Source organism: Falco rusticolus, chromosome 12 (genome assembly GCF_015220075.1).
Source record: "Falco rusticolus isolate bFalRus1 chromosome 12, bFalRus1.pri, whole genome shotgun sequence".
NCBI lineage: Eukaryota > Metazoa > Chordata > Aves > Falconiformes > Falconidae > Falco > Falco rusticolus.
In genome coordinates, this window is record NC_051198.1 from 634,987 (window position 1) to 659,127 (window position 24,141).

The 24,141-nt window shown below is 37.0% G+C and overlaps 1 protein-coding gene across 4 annotated transcripts in view; it reads right to left on the reverse strand.

Annotated features, from left to right (window-relative positions):
* RALGAPA2 (Ral GTPase activating protein catalytic subunit alpha 2) overlaps nt 1-24,141 on the reverse strand; it is a 136,466-nt gene that overhangs the window by 96,140 nt on the left and 16,185 nt on the right. For all 4 annotated transcript variants that reach the window (XM_037405406.1, XM_037405407.1, XM_037405408.1 and 1 more), the window contains exons 4-16: nt 19,445-19,502; nt 16,419-16,462; nt 15,318-15,492; nt 14,632-14,747; nt 12,232-12,370; nt 10,753-10,952; nt 8,897-9,127; nt 6,621-6,794; nt 5,593-5,730; nt 4,838-4,986; nt 4,319-4,430; nt 3,341-3,578; nt 2,654-2,818 (exon numbers count right to left, since the gene is read on the reverse strand). In XM_037405406.1, coding sequence (XP_037261303.1) covers nt 2,654-2,818; nt 3,341-3,578; nt 4,319-4,430; nt 4,838-4,986; nt 5,593-5,730; nt 6,621-6,794; nt 8,897-9,127; nt 10,753-10,952; nt 12,232-12,370; nt 14,632-14,747; nt 15,318-15,492; nt 16,419-16,462; nt 19,445-19,502 — 1,939 coding nt within the window. The remainder of the gene's footprint in view (nt 1-2,653; nt 2,819-3,340; nt 3,579-4,318; nt 4,431-4,837; nt 4,987-5,592; nt 5,731-6,620; nt 6,795-8,896; nt 9,128-10,752; nt 10,953-12,231; nt 12,371-14,631; nt 14,748-15,317; nt 15,493-16,418; nt 16,463-19,444; nt 19,503-24,141) is intronic.

Sequence of the window (24,141 nt, forward strand, 5' to 3'; positions counted from 1 at the left end):
AGAAGTAGTTCCTATAAGCTGTAAGTTACTAATGTGCAACTGTATCTCACACTTTGGAAGTGCAATAATCTGTGATTTCTGAATCACAGCAGTTCCACCATGCGGAGTATTTCATTTTGTCGGTGTACGATTCCTGTCTCTGAGTTAATTTGACTTTTTTTTTTTTTATTGAAGTACCTGTTGCAGTCCATATAGCTCAAAAATAAAGAATGAAAAACTTATTCAAATTCCCCTCTACTAGCAATGCTCCCCCTGCAAACAGCTACCTCTGACATTCATTCATCTCTGCTGAAAACAATCCATTTTCACCTGAGAAATAGCACAGTGTGTTTGTTTCTCAGAAACTGATCTAAAGACATAGCTGCCTCTGGTTCTGCTTTTAAAACTAGACATCCCAGCTCCAGACTGGATGCAGCCCAGAGTACCTGGGTTTGACCTGACCAGCTTTGAGCAAGTAGTTATATTTGATGACCTCCTGAAGTTCCTTACACCTTGAATATCCAGTGGACTCTGGTTTTGGGGTACCATGCCCTGTTTTTCACGTTTCTGAGCAGGATGATGAAAGGGATGCAAGTTACATGAAAGTTTTTGGGGTTCTTAAGTCATCACAAGGGAAGGTAGAAGGTAAGTGCAGTCTGAATGCATACCTTATTGAATTTCTCTTCACAACAGCAACATTAAATAGCTTCACAGTTTCTCAGAAAAAGAAAGGCCATCAGAAAAACAAGTGACTAACACTCTAGAGGCTGTCTATCATCAATAACAACTTGGTATTTCATGCATTAATAGCCATTTGCCATACGCTTAAGGTGTCCTTTAGAGAAAAGCAACAATTTATCATGAAGTGTATTACTAAAAGTTATGCTGAATTAGGGAAGTGTCTAACATTTATTAGGAAAAAACCCCATCTTATTCACTGAACAGTTTCTCTTCTTGTACACGGCAATATCAATGCTGACACTTAGAAGACAGAGGGAAGGAAGGAAGAAGCAAAAACACTCAAGTAGGGTAGTGGGCAAAACACTTTTGCTGCTGCAGAAATACTCAGTTCTTAGTTTTATAACTCTAGATACAAGCAGCAGATCAAAAGAAAGTCTTACCTGGAAGCAGGAGGGGCTCTGGTATTTGTGTGTTGACTTAGAGGGTTTCTGTTATTTTTAAATGGCAGAAGGAGAATAGGGATTTTTAAAAAAGCCCCCAGTGCGAGACACTGTTCCTGTAACAACATCTGCGTTACTCAAGAAAGCTGTCCCATGAACAGCCCTGGTTTCTGTAATCACCTTAGGGCATTCTACATTTCATTCTGGAAGATGACACCTCTGCACACGCTTTCTGTGTTTCTAAATACTCGTACCTTAGAAAATTCTAGAGATATGCACTTTGTATATTTGAAATTATTATTTCTTCTAACTGCATATGCAAAGTAAAACTTTTTTGTACTTGCCAATTTGGGAGCCACTGATGTTCACAAATCCCATGAAAGCCAGAATAAATTCTCTTTTTTTATAAACACGAGATACAAAATGAAACTACGGGCTTTTTACAGTGAAGTCCATCCTTCTATCTGACAGCCTACATGCTCCCCACCAAATAAGCTTTTCTTACTGAAGGTAGGAAGTTCCTTTAATTTGAATGCACACAACCAAGAGAAGTCCTCACGGACCAATACTTCCAAGGTTCTCTGCTGCTCTGGTGAGAAGTCTAGGTTAGAAATGCTATAGCAGAAGAAATGTTCTCTGGTGGAGCACAAATAGGAACTCGCTGAATTTAAAAATAAAACAGACCCAAAGAATGAATTGACACCATTGCCAAAACATTTTGTGATCTAAACTGGAGACTGTGGCTTAGCTACATGAAGCCTGTAGCCACAAAAACCATACTAAATCACCTTCAAGTTCTCCTGGTAAGAAACACAACTAATCTGTCATGAATGAGGAAGGAAGCTGTGCAGCAAAATATCTCCTATTCAAAAGCAGATTTTCTGTGGAGAGTTTTAATCCATAGCCCATGGAACTGGAACACAGAAACATGTTACCATGAAATAAAGAGATCAAATTTAGGATGCTGAAATATTTGAAAAATCAGGTATCTGGGGGTCTCAGACATCCCCTCATCACTTCTCACACCCCCATTCTCCCCTCTCACATTTTCTTCTTTCCAGAAGTATACATAAGAGAAAAAATGGAAAGGGAGATGCTATACCATCTCTCATCATGCTAAGAAATTAAATAAAGCTCATAGGAAAGGATGAAATTGTTTATTAAACATCTGGTTTACCTTGTGCTCACAGTAAAAGGCTAGCTGTATGAAAGTACAGAACCAATATGTATTACCTGACTGATGTTAATTATGTTTTCTTACGAATTGATAAACTAGGGATGTACTTGACAAAAAATTGTAATGTGCACAGGACTAACTTGCCATTAAATGCAATTTATTTAAAAGCATATATTTAGACTTTCCTGAAATACTTTGACTCTTCCTTCATACTGGTAATGGTCAAGACATCCAGACAAAGGTACATGCAAAACCTCTGTTCAGGCATTTAATTATTAAGTTGCACTACTTTTGGAACGAACCACAACTCAAAGGCAGATTTAAAACTTGAGTGTTACTGAGTGTTTGGGAATATAAGGATCTAGTTAGGTCTAACCTGTTGCTCTTTGACGAACAATATTTCTTGCTTTCTCAACTCCCGGGGCTCCAGAGGTTGTAGCACTTCTGAATCTCATTGGCTCCACAACTTCAGGATGGCTTTTCCAGCTTAATGAAAAAGATCTTCCTACTACAGCTGTCTTTTGAGGCTCTAAAATGCCACCTTAGAGATAAAGAAAACAAAATTCTCTAGCATTGTATGCTTTGGCACATATTTTTGCTGAAGTATGAATGGACTCAGACATGGAAAATACTAATATTTCAAACAGACAATTTTTTACTATTAATAAAAACCAATCATTACTTCAACTATGTGCATCAATTGCTAGGCAGCACATAAATACAGCTAAAATACTGTAATCAATAAAGTTTAATAAAAATACATGAAAAAAATTTACATTGATGACTATGCCAGACCACAGCACAGGAAACCACGTTTCATTTCTGCTACAGAAAAGACTTGATTTTAAGTGCGTTCTAAAAACTGCTAAATAGCTATCTTCTATTGACCCCAATTACCTTTTGTCGCACAATGAAGGATGAGAATACATAAATCCAAAGCACTTCACATTTCATTAAACAGGTTCTTACACTAGATTAAGCAGTATTTAACGTCAGATTAAATTAATATCTAAGATTAAACTTAAATATTTAACTTGTTTGATACTGAAGCACAGAGACTAACCTTTTCCTCTCTGCTTTTTTTCTTTTTGTTCACTGAGCTTATCCAAGGGTAAGTTTGTCATTTCCACCCCATACACGGTTCTTGCTAGCACTGCTGTTAGAGAGTCCATGATATTGGCCCACTCGTTTATGAGCTCCTCCCAGTCCGTCAGGGAAGACAGAACACTGAGCAGCTCATCCCACAGCTCCCGAGAAATGTAAACGCTCAGATTTGCTCTGATCCAAGCCACAATGAGGGTCTGAGAGTAAAGAAACAGATGACAGTTCAAGCATTTCTGTCAAGATTAATTCAGCACACCAACACCAACAAACACGTTGATGAAGTCAATGCCAACCTGCATACTAGCACCGATTATTCATGATGCACAGATATTATGCATGGCTATGTTTCATCAAAACACAATCTCAAAAGTCTGTGGTTATATAATTGTTAAAGTTACTGACAAAGGAAATCTAAAAATTGCAAAACATATGTTTTAGGTGGTCTACCTGTTCCCTGGTAAACTGAAATAATATGCTGTGTATAATAATAGAATGGAGAACTGTCTTCTACATGTACAGAATGATGGTACTGACTGAGCCACACCTGTGACACTCAGGCCTAGACACTGTAGCTGAGCATGCGAAGTACAATATGATGTATAAATGTTTTCATCTCGTTCAACACAACTCCATTTTGACTTGCCAGTTGATCGTCTAGGAAGTTACATCAAGCTTATGCTTCAGAAATACTCACTGAAGATATCCCACAAAGAGACTGCTCCACCACCATTTGTAATAGAGACCTGAAGAATGTATCAAATCAATGCCTCCCACTCTTAGGAATGCTTTACAAAATAATTACTCACACTACTGCAAAGGAGAATTTTTTCATGTTTTACAACTGGGTTTCATAGTAGCATGCAAAACAATGGGCAATCATTATGAAAAAACAACATGAAAAAAACCTAAACAAACAAAAAAACCCCCAAACACTCACTCGGAAAAGTAATCCTGACATGCTCTGAGCGAATGTATCCTTTATTTGGTTCTCTTTCGGCTTCTGCATCACAGCTTCTGTTATTCTAAGGAGTATCTGTAACATCTGTTCCCTGGTTCCAAAACAAAATTGTACTTTTTGTTCACATCTCCTATTAATTGCACTTGTTAATTTTCATGTACCAAAAAAACCTCTTAGCCATCCAGTAAACCTCTACTTATTGATAATGTGGTCACGTGTCAGACTTCACAGATCATTTGCAAGATAACATTAATTGGGTTTGGACTGTAAAAATTAATTTTTGAGAAGGTGTAGTCAGGAGTGGAAATACCAGCCAGAACCTTGAAGTCAAATTTGCAGAACCTGCAATCTCGCAAATCAATTCAGGGGCAAGTCACAAACATAACTTATGTAAAGACGTCTACCCTGAGAAAGCAAATCTTTTCCCTACCCAGTAACTCCCCCATAAAGTTTGTGTTCATAATTTTCTCTTAAACTATGCAAATATAGTAAGCTTACCATGTCTTTCTATTCATTGACAGTTCCATTATCATGCGCCTAAAGATACTCAGAACTGCTTTGCAAGCATCAACTTGCTCCTTCAGAAGCACAGGGACTTCAATGCATGGTTCCAATAAGAAAACATTTGCAGAGTTTGTCAAGAATACCTTCAAGACAGGCATTTACAGTCAGCTTACACAGTAGAACAAAAAAAAAGTCAAAACTTAGAATAAAATGCTTCTCCAGTCAAACCTTTCACTTTCCTCAGAGCAAGTTTCATGTTTTACTTATCACTTTGCTATTCTACACCGCTCTAGTGAAAAGTCAGCTGATATTACTGACCCACCAACGGCATGCATTACACAGTAGAGGGCTTTGTGGGTATGTCTTCTATTTGGTCAGGCAAGAGTGCAATTTCTCCAGCTACTCATTTCCTGGCATTATATGCTTGAGCAACTACCAATATTTCCAATAAATAAGTTCAATGACCGCAAATGTACAGTTCCGACTAATTCCTAGTACCCACAGTAGAAAAAAAGCCACCAAAAACCCAAACCTTCTATCTTAAAATACAGATATCTGGCTCTAAGACATGGTCACATGGTTTAATATGCAGTTTTTAAGAAGTTATAAATGAAGTCCAAATCATATCTTACAAAAACCATCAACTGCTGGTAGTTCTTTTCCTTAATCTCAGAGACCATATCATAATTTATAATGTAAGTTATGCGATTATGGAAAGTACAGCCTTGTACTCTTTCTGCACACCACACCTGTAACGCAGCTTGAGTACCAGCTTTAACATTTTTGTCCTCATCTTCTAATACACATCCTCTGTTAACAGCACTGGTAAAGGAGTATGTTCTTCCCCAGCTGGATGAGCGCTTATGTCCTGAATGGTCTGAGGAGAGCTTTCAAAAGCATCATTCAGTTAGTGACAGAGTAGAAAGGAGTACGTCCGTATTTATTCAAAATAATTTGAAGTGTCAAAAGGAAAAAGAGGAGGAACTGTCACGTCCTACATTCATTTCAGCAAGGAATTCCTATCTATTATTTCTTGACTTCTGAACAAACAGACTGTATATGGAATTTAAGGTTTGTCGAAGTTTTAACAGCTGTATTATTTAAAATATTTTACATCACATTTTATGCCACTGATTGTAGTAATATTTGAATTTACACCTGACAAAACTATAAGCCCTCTAAAAAAAAAATAATCTGTCAAAACCTTGTAATTCAACTCAAATCTCTCTCAGTACAACAAAACTGCCTTTTATATATCTTCACAGTGTCAATAGTGTCAGAGTCAACTTTTACTGATGGTTCAGTATAGGATATTAAAAAGATGACGTGCAGAATTTGTATCTACACTTTGATTTCCTAGATTAAGGTGTCTGAATCAAAATATATCACCCAGTATACACAAATCAGTACATATTGTCAAATCCTTTAACTACCACCAAAAGGAAATAGTCCTACATGCACTAGGCCAACAGACAGTGTAAATTCTAACACTGCAGAACCTATTAGTATTTCTTCCATTAAGTTATTGTCTTCATATTTGTATAGGCAGGGAACAATCAGCAAATTACATCTGAAAAATAGCTGCAATCTTTCCCTGCACTCCGTAAGTGTTACTGAACACTCAATATTTCTTTAAATTTTGAGTCCTTAAATAGAAGTATTTTTAAATCTTGGATTTCCACACAATTTCCAAATTGCTACTCATTTACAAAGCGATTTTAAGACTTAAACTATATTGTAGGCAAACAGAATAAAGCAAGTAACACTGATACCATACATGTTTACCATCCGTTTGCACTGATGAATCTCCCAAGTTGACAACAGCATCCTGACCATCTTCCTTTTTGTCTGGCTCCTCCATAAACACAGGTTTCTCTTGCAGTATCCACTTTCGGTATACCTTCACCACTTTTCGTGTTGCAGATATATCAGAAGGTGGCAATAAAAAAGCCTAAATTGGGAAGTAAAGTAATTTCACTATATATAGGACATAGATGTGCATGCATATGTAAACACACTCACAAACCACCACCCATAAATAAGGATACATAATTTTTATTTTTGTGTCTGTCCTAGAAAGAGTTACAATTAATGAACAGCCTATGCAAATACCTACACCATCCACAATTCCATAACTATTAATTCCATATTACTTCCATGTTATATTTGTTCAGACAAAACCAAAGTAGTTGGGTTTGCTCCTTGCAAGCTCCCTAACGTAACGTGAATTCACCTCACAAGCCATTACTAGCCATAGAGGTCTGGCAGGCTAAACCTGGGTACTACGCTACACTTTATGGAGAACATGACTTCAAATTACATCAGCAGTACACAATGTGAAATAACATTTCAGCAAGGATAGGTAAGTTGTGATGAGGACAACAGTGGCTGGTATTTGATCCTTTCTCACTACAGTTTTGGAAATCAACAGAATTAATTTATTGTCAGCGTGCTACTTAGTATCTGTATTTGGGAATCATTCTGTAAATATGTCCCCTCTGAACACTTGCAAAGGCTAGACTGGCTGCTTCCCCACATTTCTAGATGTCTTAATGGACTGAAAAAAATGTAGTGACGGAAGACCTTAGCCCTGTAGTGAATAGGCACAGAAATCAATGCCTGAAAATATCATTTATTAAAAGAAAAAGCAGCGCATTTTGCAAAAAATTTGTATCAGTATGCACTATATTATAAAAACACTGAAAGAGATGAGAATACATTTTTCACACTAAAAAAACCAGGTCCTTTCAACTGCGAAGAAACTACCCACTCTCTGTGATTAACAGTCAAAACCTATAGCATTTCCTATACGCAGTTTAGTTGCAAAACCATTACAAAGGTATCTTGCTCAGGTCAGGAAATCTTTGCATCATATAGTACACTTCCTTGTCCCTAGTCAGCATGAAGTGCAACATCCAACAGCTGATTTCAACACAAATTGCAGAGCTTGCAAAAGCAATTTTATATGTGCCATACAGCAAGTATGTGAAACTTCTGAAAATGTCTCCACAGAGACTGTCATCATAGAATCACCATAAATTCTGTCAACTTATTAAGGATGCAGAAACTGAAAAAAACAGAATCCAACTGCTAGAATATTAGAGAAACAGCAGCTCATCAGTGGGATGCATAGGCACTACACAGAATGCCTTCAGAAAAAGTAGGGTAGAAAGAAAAAAAGACCAAACAAACCCAGAAATAAGTAAAGGAAATCACAGTAACTAGTGAGATTCCTGTAAGGGAGAGATAAATACAAAATACCATTATCAGTTTCAATTACTGACCACTGATCATATTGAATAAAGGTAAAAGTACTGCATCACGTTAGCCTTTGTCCCCTGGAAGCTGGGCGAACCTTGCATGCTGCGAACAGCCACCAGGAGAGGGCAGCACGGCGCAGCGGATCGGCACACACTCGGCACGCCCGCCGGTGCAGTGCCATTCCGCCCCCGAAAAGCACCGACACACAAGATGCTTCACAGCGAAGCATGTGGGCTCACCAAGCTGCTGGAGAGTATCTTCTGCACATTTCAGTGACCTGAAACAGCTGCTTCAACCAATTTCTACCTTGGTACCAAACAAAAAAAAAAAGAATGGGACTCTCCGGTAGGTCCATATGTATTTTTATCCCCAAAAATTGAAAAGGTATCAAATCAATGAAAATTATTAGTAGAAGCAATCAGTGCTGATATAAACATTGAATACTGACATTGATTACAGGAACAAAACTCTTATGAATTCAAATAACACATCTGCAAGCTAACAGCTCTTTACACACCTTTAAATCACATCATAATACCAAGAACAAGTAAGACACATTGCAGTCTGGCATCAGGAACAAGCTTCACTTCCCATAAAAATTTCCTATTTTATCATTAAAACTAGACCTAGGAAGGACTAAAAGAGTGCTGGTTTGATTAGCATCAGGTTTGGCTGGTTACCTGACCAACAGCCTTCACAGTGTTCTCTTTCATAACCATGACATTTCTTTTTAACAAAAAAAACCAAAACAACAAACCAAAAAACCAATAGCAATTAAACATACACACTTACTTGTCGAAATACCTCATTAACAAAGTTAACATATCCTCGAGTGGATAAGAGGATTCTCTGCACCATCTCATAGACGGTCCGATGCTGCTCTTCAATGCTGCAGACACTGGAGTTGCTGAGCCTTCTGTCAGACAAGGTGCTGCTGTTCGAATGGCTTCTCTCCTGCTCACTTGCGTAAGACATAGTGGTTTCCAGCTCTGTGTTTTTATCTTGGTTTACAACACCAACAGTCTACACAGAAGAAAACGCCTAATTAACTAACTGAAAGAGCATACACCAAAAATCTGGAACACTTACACAGACGCAGATACTACTGCTCTTTTTCACACACAACACTGGAATCCCAGCAGTCAGGAGGTGGAATTTTCAGTATGCTACTTGGTCCATGAAGGAATGCAGTCTTCTGCTCTACATATATCAAGCAGAGTATACAAACAGGATACTTTACAGACTTTTCCCACTCCATAAAGACAAAAAAAAGGGAGGGGTGCAGCGGCAGGAGTAGAAGAGTGGAGGAAAGCACAGACCGTGGAGAATCCCCAGGTCACCTCATTTTTGGGAAAAGACAGATCATACCACTGTACATGGCTCATACTCTTGCACATTATTATCCCTGACAACTCTCTTGTCAAGTTTTGTTCTGGCACCGGATGTATTTTGCAACATCTCAAAGCGTGTTAGGATAAAACGATCCAGCCAGGAGAAGAGGACTAAAAAACTGCTTGTGAGTTACCAGAAAAAAAACCCTAAGTTACACTAACTCAAAGCACTGCCCAAATGTGGTTCTGCTTTATGTTTACATTAATAAGGCTGCCCTCTGTTTGACCAAGTGGGCAGTAATGGAGCAGCAGGAACACCTCTACTGCTTTTCGTAATGAAGTTTTTTGGTAAGATTAAGCAACACTAGTGAGGCACAGGCTACAGTCAGTGAACTTCAAAACCACTAAGTCGTCGATGTGTGCCAAAAGCTGGCACACAGCTTCAGCTAAGTGATAACATTTGACCAGTTTCCATTTTCAGGGCAGCAATACCTTTATGCAACTTGAATATTTATGTGGTGTCAGCTATAAAATTCAGTGAAAAAAAGTATTATTTTTCCAGGCTATGTCTGTTGGAGTAGCACAGCAGTTTATACAAAAGGTGGAATTTCCAATGAGAAGGAAAAGATCAATTACAAAAGCACTTTCAGTAGGTAAGTGACACTTAACTGGTTTAGGTCTTCAAACTTCTACAGGGAAGAACTCCAAAAACAATTGATGTGAAAATATACAGTTCTACCCTAGCAGTTCATGTATGCTTTTCTGCTGAAGCCAGATTTTACACTAACTCACAATTCAAGAGAAAAATCTAAGTTGACATTGATCCTAAATTCTTAACAGGAAACCGGAGAGTCTCTTAGAAGAAAAAGTATATATTTCTATAAAATTCCTTGTGAAGTCTGTAATCCTAGAGAAGTCTCAACCAGCAAATTCCAAGTGAAACAATTTTCTAATATCTCATTGTAAAAAGCTGCTATAAAAAAAGACGAAAACAAAGCAGCCTTTGATGCTGCTGGGAAATGGTCCATGGCACAAGTAAGTATGACAGTTTACAGATTAAACTCCAAAAGTCTAAACACAATACTGATGAAGCTGGTAAGGCAAACAGCTATGAGGGGAAAAAAATAAAACACTTGCAGTGAATTACTAAAGGGTCTCCCTTGGAGATTCCCCTCTTCGAAGAAAAAAAACCAAATCAAGTACAACATTTATTCACTTAGCGGTAGCATTTCTTTCTTGCTTCAGTTGTGAGTGCATTAAGATCATTTGCAAGGGTAGCACGGATATGAAAAGAGCGAGGTAAATTATAAAGCACACCTGAATAATTTTAGGGAGCATTTCTCCTCCATTTTTTGTATTCTGAACAGTAGTTAAGTATTTCTTTTCAAGAAAGAAGGTAACAAGCCACTTAATAAAAACAACTCGAGCTGCCATATATGGGATTTTTGTGCTATAGACATTTTCACTGTTTCGTGTTGCAGTAATGTATACTGGTCTTGGTCTTATATCAGGAATATCTGGTGAGATAAAAAGAGAAGATATAAAGAAAATTTGATCTTAGAGAACTGTAATTGCTTCCAGGCTCTAGTTAAACATACTGAACATGTGACCAACATTTTCTCCATAGGAAATAACAGATGCAATGACTAACTGCTTTCATTATATTAATACTTACATTGTCATAATTTTATTACTCCTAAAGAAAAGCAAGAACACAAAAGCACAGAACCTTCCTGAAAGCTATCATTTGTATTACACAAAACAAAGGAAAGCAAAAGAGAAGGGCTGCATAAAGGACAAAAACTAACACAAAGAACTACTCCTACTACAACATAAGTTAATTTTGGAAGTTTCACAGAGTTTGTTAATAAAGTACAGCAAGAAAGAGATGAAACACTCTGGAACGCTCAACAGTGCAAAGATTAAGAAGAAAAAGGATACTTGATGCATCAGAAAGAAGTTAACTTGGGTGCAAAGAGTACTGCACAAGCTCAAATAAAAGAAAAAACACATGGAAGGAGTGGAAGATTGCTGATGGGAGAAAGGCTGGGTCATTAATTTATTCAGATGCTTAGATTTAGGGAAAAATCACTGGTGCCCAGCTGAAAAACATGGAAGACCTGGGCTCTAGCTGTGAACAACACAGCTGCAGTGCCACTGAGGTGATTTTAGACACTAAAAGTTATAAGGAGTTGAAAGTCAGTGGAGGGAGGGGAAGGATGACGGAGAAGAGGCTGTAGTACATAAAGTATTAACACCACCACTCCTATTGACTCTAATACATAATTCAGTAGAAAATTAGGAAAAACGTGAGTGTTTCTGATAATCCTAGAACTGTAGACATACATCTCAGTTTCCTTTCATTCGTTCCTTCATGCTCATTTTCTCTTCCAAGGAACCAAGAAATAAAACAAGAGTAACCAAGTTAGCAACTCTCTCACACTTGGGCAGCTTGCTGGTTCTTTTAAAAAACCCGTCAGGGAACCATGTTCTGTCTTCATTATGTATCACAACTACAGAGTCCTCGCTCACTCAATATAAATGCTATGGCACTGGAAACGTCCTTAGGAAAGGAGAATCAGGCTGGCCCTTATACAGCGATAAGCAGCAGCAGCTTCCTGGACTATCTCAGAAAAATCAAAAGTTGTGCTAGAAAAAAATCAAAACATGAGATAAGGGAGGAAAAACGTTCATTCGACAGAACTGTAGCGATATGCCAGCAAGGTAACTGACATGCTACTGAGAACAGTCACCATTATTTATTTTTTTAATTGAAAGGCAAAATTCACTACTTACCAAGTACAGGTTTGTAGAGGTTGGTAAGCTTTGTAAAAGATGGAAACAAGTGAGGAAGATAATATTTTCTAAACAAGGTGAAGAGAAACTTAAAACCAGTATCTTGGTTCTCCTTATTCTTCCACTCTAAACTTGCAGCCTTTGTCATGGAGTTAGAGGAAAAACAAAAAGCTTTAACTTAATGTGTTATAATGACAACCATTCCACATCGAATACAAGAGATAAATAATTACACTTTAACATGAAATACAAAAAAATAGCATTGTCCCAAAAAACTTTACAAACTGCATTAAGAATGTAAGACATTACCATGAGGGCTTTAGCACATCAAAGAAAGCAAGCTCATTAGCAGCCAAGGGTATTTCTGCTGTTCTAATGCAGTGAAGAACAGAAAACGTCGTATTAATGTTTTCAACCAATTTGATTCTACCTGTACATTTAGACACTGTTACTCTGCGCTACGCTTTTATCACAAACATATTTTTCATCAGAAACATACTCAATGCCCACGTTTAATATGGTTGCACATGCATATGCAATACTCCTTTACAAAACCGGACTCAAGGCACAAGTATTTTCCACTGACAAGGAGATGGCTGACATTAAGTTTGTTTTTAAAGATACTCTTCTGTTCTTGCATAGATCAACACCAAATAGTCATACACGTACTTGCAAGTTTCTCTTTACCAACAGGTTTGAACTACAATTCCTTGGAAGACTGTACCAAATTTTGACAAAGAGTTGCTCTTTCCAAATTAAAACACCTTCAGTTTGGAATAAGCGGCACATAACCAGCTGGGGGCGCTTTCTTTATTTGTTTCAGAAAATCCAATACAACTTCAAATACAAAGGGAAAAAGCAGATGTCTCTACAATGAAGCACTTTTCCCACTGATAACTTAAACCTGAGTTTTAGTCTCTTATATCACTTCTCTTTTTGTGAAGCTCAAGTGAGCACTAAAAGTATTTATCTTTTGACATACATTTTAAATTCAGGCCCACTTTGTTTTTTCTTTTCCTTTTTTAAAACAACTTCACAAGACTACAGGATTCTTAACTTTTTAATTTTTTTTTTCCAGTAAAAGCTCTTCGAAAAGCCTGTCCAACTGTATATAGCAGATAAGTTCACTGAATCTATATCCAAGATAATAATTTATTACACTGACTTGTTTATATCAGTCACATGAGATCTATTTATTTTAAACACATTTATCTGTACAATAGATCTTTTCCCAAATCTCTAAAAATTGTGGAACATGCAATGTCCTACTTTTGCAAAATACATGTGTACAGCTTGGAAACAAGACTACTGAGGTTTTCTATTATTTTACTTGTTAGGTAAATAAACTGACTCAAACTCTACCCAGTGGCAGGCAGAAATTTTCTTGAAGATGTACATTTGCTCTACTTTATGGCTCTGAGCAATCACTCTGCATTTGCATCAGATTATTTTAATCTTGTCTCTTGTCTGTAGCAAGGTTACTGCCCAGCTGTGCTCCCCTCTACCAAGCAATACAAATAAATGAATGCTGATGAACAACAATGCAATTGGATTTATAGTGCAGTGAAGTTTTTTTAGATCCCAAACATGTAATAAAAGTATAAAAAGAACAGTGAACATTTTTAACTGAAGTGTTGTGAGACTGATATGTAAAACAAAGAGCGGCGTGTAGGAAGCTGATAATTTCATATAGCCACTTTTCAAAATAAAGCATTTATTCAAGATGACAAAACCCCTTCCAAATATCACTTTGGTCTTGCTTTTTGATATTTAAAAAAAAAAAAATCTATCTCAAAATATTTAATTATCTTTTATCTTTCTTTAAATACTGATTTCTTTAATGTTCAGTCCATAGTTTCCACTTTCATTTAAAATGTGGCTTAATTTGTACTTTCAAAATATACACATTATCTTAATTTCTTTCCTGTACAGATTAATCTGATCTATTTCTAATTAAAATTTTTGATGTACATGTTACTCGCATCCTTTAAAAAAGTATCTCATAAGCTATCTCTCCTTTTTAATCTCTTTCTCCAGTGTTCCTTTACATGTCTTCTCGGCTACATAGGTGTCCAAACAGAACAAACTGCATCTTTATCCCATATCGATTTTCTAAATGCAACCATAAGCACATAAAACAGTCAGTTATCCTGCAATTTTGGATAACATTCATTAATTCTTATAACAATTGTGAAAAACTTCCTATTTTCACCCAAAATGGCACAAGGAAACACCTTTGGGATTATTACTGTTATTTTTAAAAGGAAAAGAAAGTGCAGAAGAAAGCTTCTTCCTGGGGAGGGGCAAAACCAGCTCCATACAGATACAGTGTAGGCTTAATTTTCTACCACAAGCACATTCCTCCAAATATGAGTAGTTAAAAACATATATCCTCCGCACCTGAATTACCATATATTTTAACAGTAGCTGAAGAAAATAGCAGGTTTGGTCTTCAGCTATTTTCTCTCCAGAGACAGCTGGCAAAAGTGGAGCTATTTCTTCTGGAAAAATCTTAGCTAAAATAAAAAGAAAATGTTTTAAACAAATCAAAACTGAAAAAAGTTAAATAAAATATATTTTCTACAAAAAAAATAATTTGAAAATAATCATTAGCGTGTCCTGAAGTTGTAGAAAGTCGAAATCCAGTAACTACTTGGGCTTCCCGTATTTCCCCCAGGTCCTGCCCCATACAATCAAGGGTGGCACCAACCACTGACTTACTGCACTTTGGAAGTGTTAACACCAGCAACTGCTGCAGACTAACCAATAAGCGGTAAATGTACACAACTACTTATTTTGCAGTAACATGCTCCTATAGCTGCACCTCAATTAAAAATAAAAAAAAAACCCAACAGAAAACCACAGAACAAGACTCAACTGTTCTCAACTCAGACTGACAAGATCAGAAGGGTATACAGCTGCCACAAATACAGTAGCTTGACAAATTCAGTACATCTCTGAATTATATTGACAAATAGCATTATCCACGTGACATCTTCCCCTCAAGAAACTCTATAGCTTCACAACTACCTCAGTGGAAGAGGGAAGCAATACACCCAACATGGAAATTGTATTCACCTACTCACCATCTGGCGAATTAGGAGGACTAATGAGGTTATCTAGTGTACAGGGACCTCGTGAGGACATAATGGATGGAAAGCCAGGCACAAGGCATGCAAATATTAATATCTGCTCTTCTGCACAGTTAGTCTGAAGCGCTTGAAGCCAGAGAAGAAACAGTCGGATTCCTTCACATCTTATCTACAAGGGGACGATTTTGTAGAAAAAGATAGTAAAACAAATTTGTAAGGATAGTAACACAGTTTAATAGTTAAGAAAATGCAGAACAAGTACTTTCATCCCAGCTATGTGCTAGTGAGTCTTTCCATCATACCAAGAGTAATCACATTGTTAATGTAATCATGAGCAGAGAAAGGTGGGAGCAAGCTGTACCCAAGACAGTGGCACTCCAAGGAGACAGCATTAACCACTCCAACTTCAGAGGCTAAAAATTTGTATTTCCACTCCTCCAGGTCCTGGGGCCAAATGCATCTTTGCTAGACTCAAGATTCAATCTTAAAGGGGGCTCTGGAAGTACAACAGCAAGTGTAACGCACAACCAGGGAGCTGCCAATACTTTGTACCCTGCGAAGTCTGAAATCTTGGCCCCACAGACATCAGAGCAAGCTACTGTCCTCAACATCCCTGGGACCAGAAGACAGATCCTCATGAAAACTGAGATGCAACAAAACCACCATGCAAAAACAAAGTAGCGTATATGCAGCAAGTTTACTTACTACTTTTTTTTTAAAAAAAAACAAGATACAATTTTAATTTTTGCAATGTATTTAGAAAAAGAAAAATGGATTTAAAACTCTTTGGCAAACAAGCAACTAATACATTTAATACTGTATACTTAATGCTACAGAGATCTGAAAAAAATAACGTATTAAGCAAAACATATTGATACCTCTCCAGATAACTTTACAAAGGTCACTGGAACAGCAAAATAACTGAAGATGATAAATACTAAAATAATCTAGGATTACAACAGTAAAATTTATGATTAAAAGGTGAATAAGTCAAATTACAAAGCCTAGCAATCTGAAAACCACTGATATTAGAAAACTGTGAAGTAACCTTCTTCATAAGACTTAAAAATAAATATGAATACATTAAAGAAATACCTTGAGAGAATTTCCACTGTGCAGAAGTTTCTTCAAAATCGACCCTAGGTCAGAAAAATTAAATAGGCACATATCAGATACTAAGATGGTTACTTTCCACCAGAATGTTTATTTAAAAAAACTACAGGAAAGGCTAGTTTAATGCAATTTCCTATGTGACTACTGCGCTGGTTTTTAAGAAGAAAGCTATGGGGTGAAAAAACCTGAAGTGATTTGATTTACAATTATCGTAAGGTTAAATATAATGTAACTTTACAGCGAAGTGCTTTGGTTTCAGTTGGGGACAACTTCTACTAGATTTGGAGAAATCAAGAAGTCCATCTTGTGGGATTAATGCATTCATATAGGCTAACATCGAGAACAATGGTAAGAAAAAGATGCTAGCAATCTATACTACATTCCTGTCTATAAAACATAACTATTAAAATTGCAAAATATTTCCATTCTGGTTTTAGAAATACCAGGCTAACTGCCCTTAACTTCAAATGTCTGACCCCAGAATCAGAGAGAGATTATTCATCAAATGCTTCAGGTAAAAAATGTTTTTAATCCAATTTTGAGAAAAGTAACATTATACAGCATTTGGCTGTTATTTCTTCTGGATTTGTGAATTATGTACCTTCCTTAAATGTGATCCTTCTCTCAAGATCTTACCATTTTTCCACAATATTAAATGGAAATTATTACTATATATAGCAAATGCATATTAATGCACATGAACATTAAGCAAAAGATAAATCACAAAGTACAGCTGTAAATAATTGCACCACCAAATTTAGTAGCTCATTTCTTGGACACAGCCAAAAAATTATCCAAATATGTGTATTTAAGGAAAGCATAAATGTTAAGAATATATTAGCTATAAAACAACTGACTAATATCAATTTGTTCTGGACTAATCTAGATGAAATGGCAGTAAAATGGTCAAGCAGATGTCTCCTTTTATCTTTGTTGGTGCTCACTGTAAATGTGGTAACAGCCCTTTCCTTGACCTTTAAACTTCCACTCATTTCTTCTGCAACCGCAAATTCTTGTTCTGATGAAAAACATGGCAGCTGATGAAAGTATGTTGGAAACCAAATCAAACAACAACGGAAAGGTACTACTTAAAAGTATGACCCCCTACAAAACATTGTGACCACTTCAGTATCATCCAGAACGCACATTTTCAAAGTAGTGACAAACTAAAGATGTTTAATTCAGAGCAAATTATCCAGTTAAACTACTTCATGGGATTTCAAGGTGTTTTGACTATCCAAATGAATGTATTTCACCTCTCAGTATTTCTGTGCCCATCTGACTAAAACGTTATTCTATCTGGCCAAAGGAAGAGAATAATAAATTTTGTCTTCTGGCTCCAGTATGCGACCACAAGGTCAAAACATTCATTATACAAGCACTGTAGACCACAGGGAATATTTAAATCATTGAAGAGTTAACTGTCTTCAAACTAAAGACTATAAAACTTTTTTTCCCCATGGCATTAATGTTTGAATCCAATTTTAAAATCTAGTTGAAAGTCCTATACAAACTATAGGAATACTTCTAAAAAACATAACAGTTTATCAGAAAAACTGATCCTGCTTTTCTTATTTAGATTCCCAAACTTCTTGAATGACTGAATCAACCCTGTTAGATATGTTATCTTTATGCAGCTATAGCAGAACATTAAGGGCTTTAAGCCAAGCACCCCAAGCATGTGCTTAACTAAGTTGACAACTTCATTTTGTTCTTTTTAATGCATGTGTTGCAATACAGTCTTCAGTTCCATGCTTGTGAAGCCTTGTCAGAACACCTGCCCCACAAAGCACATAGAATGGACAGGAGACCAAGGGGAGGGGATGAAGGGGGGGAGGGGGGGGGGGGCGGGAAAGAGCTTTACCTAACTTCAAGACTTCTCTCTGCCAGACTCCTCCTATTCCTTCCCTTGCTCCAGAAGCCAGAATATGTACAGCAAATACCACAGGAGCAGGGGTGGGGGGAGAACGGATAGTCTCTCAGTTTGACCAAGTGAGTGCCATCCATAGCTGTCATGTCCAAAGTTGTACCCTAACATGAAGCTTGGCAAATCCTCCACTATCTGAGGATCAGTGAAAGACAGCTGTGCCAAACTTGCAGAAACACCGTGTATTCCTAATCCCACTTATAAAGGCCAGTAAAATTATGGACAACTGATTAAAAGAAAAACTGTTCAAAAAGAGCTACTAAAAAGTTTGTATTTTTATCTTTAAATCGCTTTCCTTCACTATTCCAGCTCTAAACCAAAAATTCCTCATTTACCTCCCACAAATAGCCTGACAACTGAGCGTTTCACAAATATTAACAAACTAATCTGCACAGAGAATACAGGAGTATCAGAGAAGAAATTAAATTCCTGTTCACTGCAGCAGTCCCACAGTTTGCATTTATTTTAGCACAGCCTGGCTCAACTACCACACAGCCACCTATTCACAGCTACGTTGTGCAGAATAGATTTCCAGGAGGCAGCAAGGGTCAAGTTCAACACAGTACCATTAGACAAAGAGCAGTATTTACTACTATGAATTTATACAGGCATCTCATATATGATCACTTGCAAAAGACCATCATAATGCAAATTTGCAAGAGTCACATACAGACTCCACAACCCTCCTCAATCTTAATTTTTGGTATTAGTCTGTGAACACCAAGGGAGACCTAACTAGAAAGAGGTGTGTTGGTTTAATAACCCCTACCATCTTGAAAGCTTCTAGCATATGAAAGAAAAGGGAAGAGGACCCTGGGTAAATACAAGAATATAACAATCTAAAGAGCATTCATGCAAAATAAAAATGAAGCAGGCAACCAAAACCACACAAAACAAGGAACACAGAGTTGTTACAGCAGGTAAAGATTTTCCACATGCTTCGAGAATTTTCTACCGCAAGCCTTGGAAGTACTGGATTTGTGGAGTCAGTACTAAGGGATTCTGTGGTTAACAGGACTTGCAGAATCAGGGAACCTTGATTTTATTTGTACTAGAATGTTTGTAAACCATTCCTTCTTACCTATACTGCGAAAATGCCATCGATAAAAAATCCGCTCGGGCAGTAGCTGCAATATTTTCTGCAGGAAACAAAACTAAATAGTCAAATTTTCCATAATAAACTGGCTCATTCAGAGGATACAGAGAAACTAATACACAAGACATAAATGGAATGGTAATATATACATAGAGAACACAATAAAAAATAGATAAGTATCATTGTAAGGACTCCTGCCCTTTACTTTGCTCTCTTGTTACAGAGAAAGATACTTGGAATGGTCCTGAATAAATACCATGACGCTGTCATGAACCGCCTTCACCTTCCCACTGCCTTGCAAAACCCTAGTATTCCAGAATATAAACTGATTTCTAATGAAGAAGTTACAGATTTCTTTTAGCAGCTCACTTTGGGTTACATTTTTCTGAAGTGTCTGGTAATGACTACTGCTAGATTGATACAGTCCAGATTTGAGCTCCTGTGGCTTAGGTCTGTCTTTTCAGCAGCTAATGGGGTCTGATCTCCCAGCTATGGCAGAGATGAACAGCGGTGCAGTTATTTTTACTGTGAGATGATTTACCTTTGTTTTCAGCTGGTAAGTGAAACTGAGCCAAATTACACAAAGCTAGACTAATTTAATTCACAGCACATGCAGTTAATAAAGCACTTATGTGGAATAATATGTAGTGGCCTGCCTCTGTAGTTTTGGACTGTTCCTAACAGAGGCAGATCAAACAAAGAAAGAGGTTGTGGTCAAACCCATTCCACCTTGGTTTTGTTACACTACAGGGGCAACAAAGCAAAGCAATTTAAGCATGTGTTAAGTGCCTTCCTGAACAGAGCCTTATAATCTTAGTTGCAAAAAAGAGTTGGAGCTACCAAATGTTGCTCTTTGTCAGTTTATTGCATGGTAACACTATTAAATAATCTGGGTAAGTCAGAACTATTTGGGGCTCTTACTTGGGTAAATATGGCTTTTAAAAGGACTAAGTTAACAGGCACCAAGACACACTTTCTTCTCCTTTTTAAACTATCATCAGTATAGACTAGGGCTCAGCAAGTAAGTGTATTGGTAGTACAGGATAGCTAACTTGCTGCTCAGCCTCTCGAATTTTTAAGTGAGAGAACAAATACACTTTCATGTAGATCTCACAGAAAAACGTCTGGATCTTACAACTTTTCAGCCATTGAAATATGAAATTAAGAAGATACATTTAAATGGGAAACTAGTTTTCAACATCTACTTTTGGAAATAAAATTTAATTAAACAACGTTATAAATGACTAGCAGTCAGAGCTCCTTGTAATTATCAAACAAAATCACCGGAACAAACTTCTACACAACAAAGCGCCATTAAGTTTTCATAAATACTACATGCAGGATGCAAAATGAATGATGAGTCATAATCAGCAACGGTGACCCATTTGTTGGTCTTTTGCATGTAAAAATTCTCAAGAGGAAATAAAGCATCACAGCCAGGAAAGCAAGAAATGGCATTTTAGGCTATCCTTCAGAGTCGGCCAACACATGAATCATTACTGCTGTTAAAAACAGTATGCTTGAGAGATGAAGTAAGACTTTTTTTTATTTTTGACAACAAAGTGCTTCAGAAATTATACACAACACTCAGAATAGAGTCTTTTTGAAAATGGAACATTCCTTTCTCCATGGCAGAAGATGGAAGTCATGAAAAGTTCATAGACTTAGGGAACTAGACCTCAGGTCACACAGACAGACTGGCCTTCCTTCACATCTTTACCATAGCACAGGCCCCTCAAATAGTATTTGGCATTTCTGAAAGTTTACTTAGAATATAAATATAAATTGGGCACATCCCCTCTACGTTCTTGTATTTTGTTTCAGCATTACTCCCACAGCTCCCTCCCCAGGACACTGTGGCAGCAGGGACCAAAGGAGCGGGCAGCTGGTGACCAGAGGTCTGGCTCCCCATCCATGGGCAGGAGAAACGCGGTTGGGATGAAGGATCCAACTGGCTAAAAATGAGGCCATGATTCACATTTGGGCTTTACCTGTTAGAGACCACGTTTCTGCCAATCAGATTGCAGGATCCACAGACAAAGAATTATCATTATCCATCTAAATATTAAAGTACTAGCAGCCCACCACTTCACAAGAATATTTCTGACACTGATCTTTACTTAACTTGGCACAGGGCAGAAAGGAGCTTCTAACCTAAATTATAAATACCTCAAGTGACTACAAGAGCAGTGGCACTCTGCATGCAGAGTTTGGTCTGTATGCAGGCACACATTAGACCCATCACACACCACATGCCCAAAGCCCTCAAGAAAAGGCTCCATTAAACACAACCCTAAGACAAACTGGCAACAAAAAAACCATCTGGATTCAAGTAACAGAATACACTGCAGGGAGGAACCTTCAAACATCTTCACATTTGTTATGGAAAACCAGACAAAAACACATGTATTTCATTTCCATTGTTTAAGTTTTGTAAGAATTATAGTAGATTGTTAAAGTAAAACCAACTTCCTTTTACAGGCCACACTAAAAAGATACCTTCAGCTTGTCTTTGGATATAAACTCTCATTTATTTCAAAACACTAACTTTTGAGAACCAATTGCATCAAACATCAAAAAAAAGCCAATCATCAAGTACCACTTCTGTAGCAGGATGTTTTATTAGATGTTTTTTAAGATCTGGTAATACCACTAGTGAAAATGCACATCTTGGTGTATTTCAGATGTTACAGTCAAATTCTTTATTGTAAAACAAAAATTACCTTTAGAAAAAATATACCTCTACTTCACTAAATGTCTGATGCATACTTAAACACCAGGCATGCCATACTCACGTATTATGAATGAATGTTTCTGAAAGCGATCCGATGAGATACAAAGACATTTTCCTTAGTTGCCAAAAGGAACAATAACTATTTCCCAAGAGCTTCAGCAATGTTCTTGGACTAATTGCACAGTTCACACATCCCAACTGATTCCGGATCAAAACAAATAGCCACCACTTTTTAGTTGTTTAAAACACAACAGTGCAATGAAGGAAGCTGGGTTTTACTACACCCTCTCTGCAAGATGTGAAGCACGTTAACCATTCTTTGGGAAAGGCCAGTGGTAAAATGGCATGCAGTAAAGGCATCATCTTCAATGTTACACAATTCCACCTAAACTTAAACACGAAGTTGACTACCAGAGAGTGAACTATGATAAAGTACAAGCTGATAAGGTGGCAAAACTACATAAAAGACCCATTTTGAAAAGGAACTTATAACAACTTTTGCATCCAAGCATTAATGAACTCTAGGTTATGCCCAGAGAAAACCTGGAAAACAAATGCTGTTACAGAGTACAACCACCAGAAGGAAAAACAAACTTAAACTCTGAAATTGTACGAAGCTGGGAGGGTTGAGGAAGGAAAGAACACAGTTGGTTTTCTCTTATAAAGAAGCAGAATCCAACACCCTGGTCAGGTGACTGAAGCAAAACAATTCAACAGTTGAAAGAAATAGTAAAAGGACAGAAGTTCCTATCTGAGGAAAGCTTCCATATCCCAAAAATCTTTTCATGTAGCAAAAATCAAAACACTTAAGTCACTTCCCATGCAGTTCTTTTCAGCATCTCAGAACCAGAGGAAAAAAAAAAAAACCAACGTGGATGCACTTTGAAAAAATGAAAAGATGTGATTAATCACTACAAAACAGCAAACAGAAGTCATTTTTAGAGGCAAATTAGATTGCTAGCATCACAGCTATCTACTGAAGAAATTAAAGTTTTGCAGCAGATTAGAATGAATATAAATAACGTAAATTCGGAGTCCACATTTGCTCCTGCAATGCAAAAATAAGTTATCACTATTAAAAGTCTACACTATTAAATAAAAACTTCCAAATGTTACAGGTTAGTTCAAAGTCACAGCTAGAATGCTTTTTAACTAGTAATATTCACATGTGTGCGTGACAGTCCCCAGACTAAGATGGTATTACAGCACACCATAATGCTGCTTAAGTCATGAACAAGCTCTGGCTGTTGTCCTTTCAACTTGGCTTTCCAAGAATATTTTCTACACCCTCCCAACCCCTCATCTTCTAAAAAACCCACATATTGCTATTCCTATAAAACAAATGATAGTTTCTTCCACTCCAGCCTAGACTTTTAGCAATATTGCTCTGAATCCAAACTGGCTATTGACATCTTGTTTCTAGTTTCACAGTACACTAATAAGAAATATTTTAAGAAACCCCACAGTGCGAAATAATATTGCTTTTTCAGAAAACACATAGATCTATTTAATGCTTAGTGCTTTGCTGCATCTATATGGTAATCCATTATAGCACACTTGAAATAGAAATTAGGTATTACTACTGATCAACACATCAGGGTATCTGTCAGTTCTTTTAACTGATTATCCATAGTTCTTTTTCTTCTGGACTTCCTGCATGACTAGGAATAATGTTAAGTTTAAATCTTAGTTTACACATGATGCTGCTTTTTGAAAGATACCTCTCTCTTTTATCAAAGTAAAATAAAATACCAACATTTGTATTTCAACAGATTCACTCTGACTTAACCAATTCTGAAATTTCTTTTAAGTAGTCTTTTATTTTTGCTAACTTGGTTGAATCATACAATGATTGGTATCTTTGTGCCTATTAAGGTGTCCTGCCTACCCTGCTGTAGAACGCAGAGAAAGCTAAGGCTGTTATTAAATCTTACACTGAAGATCCCTA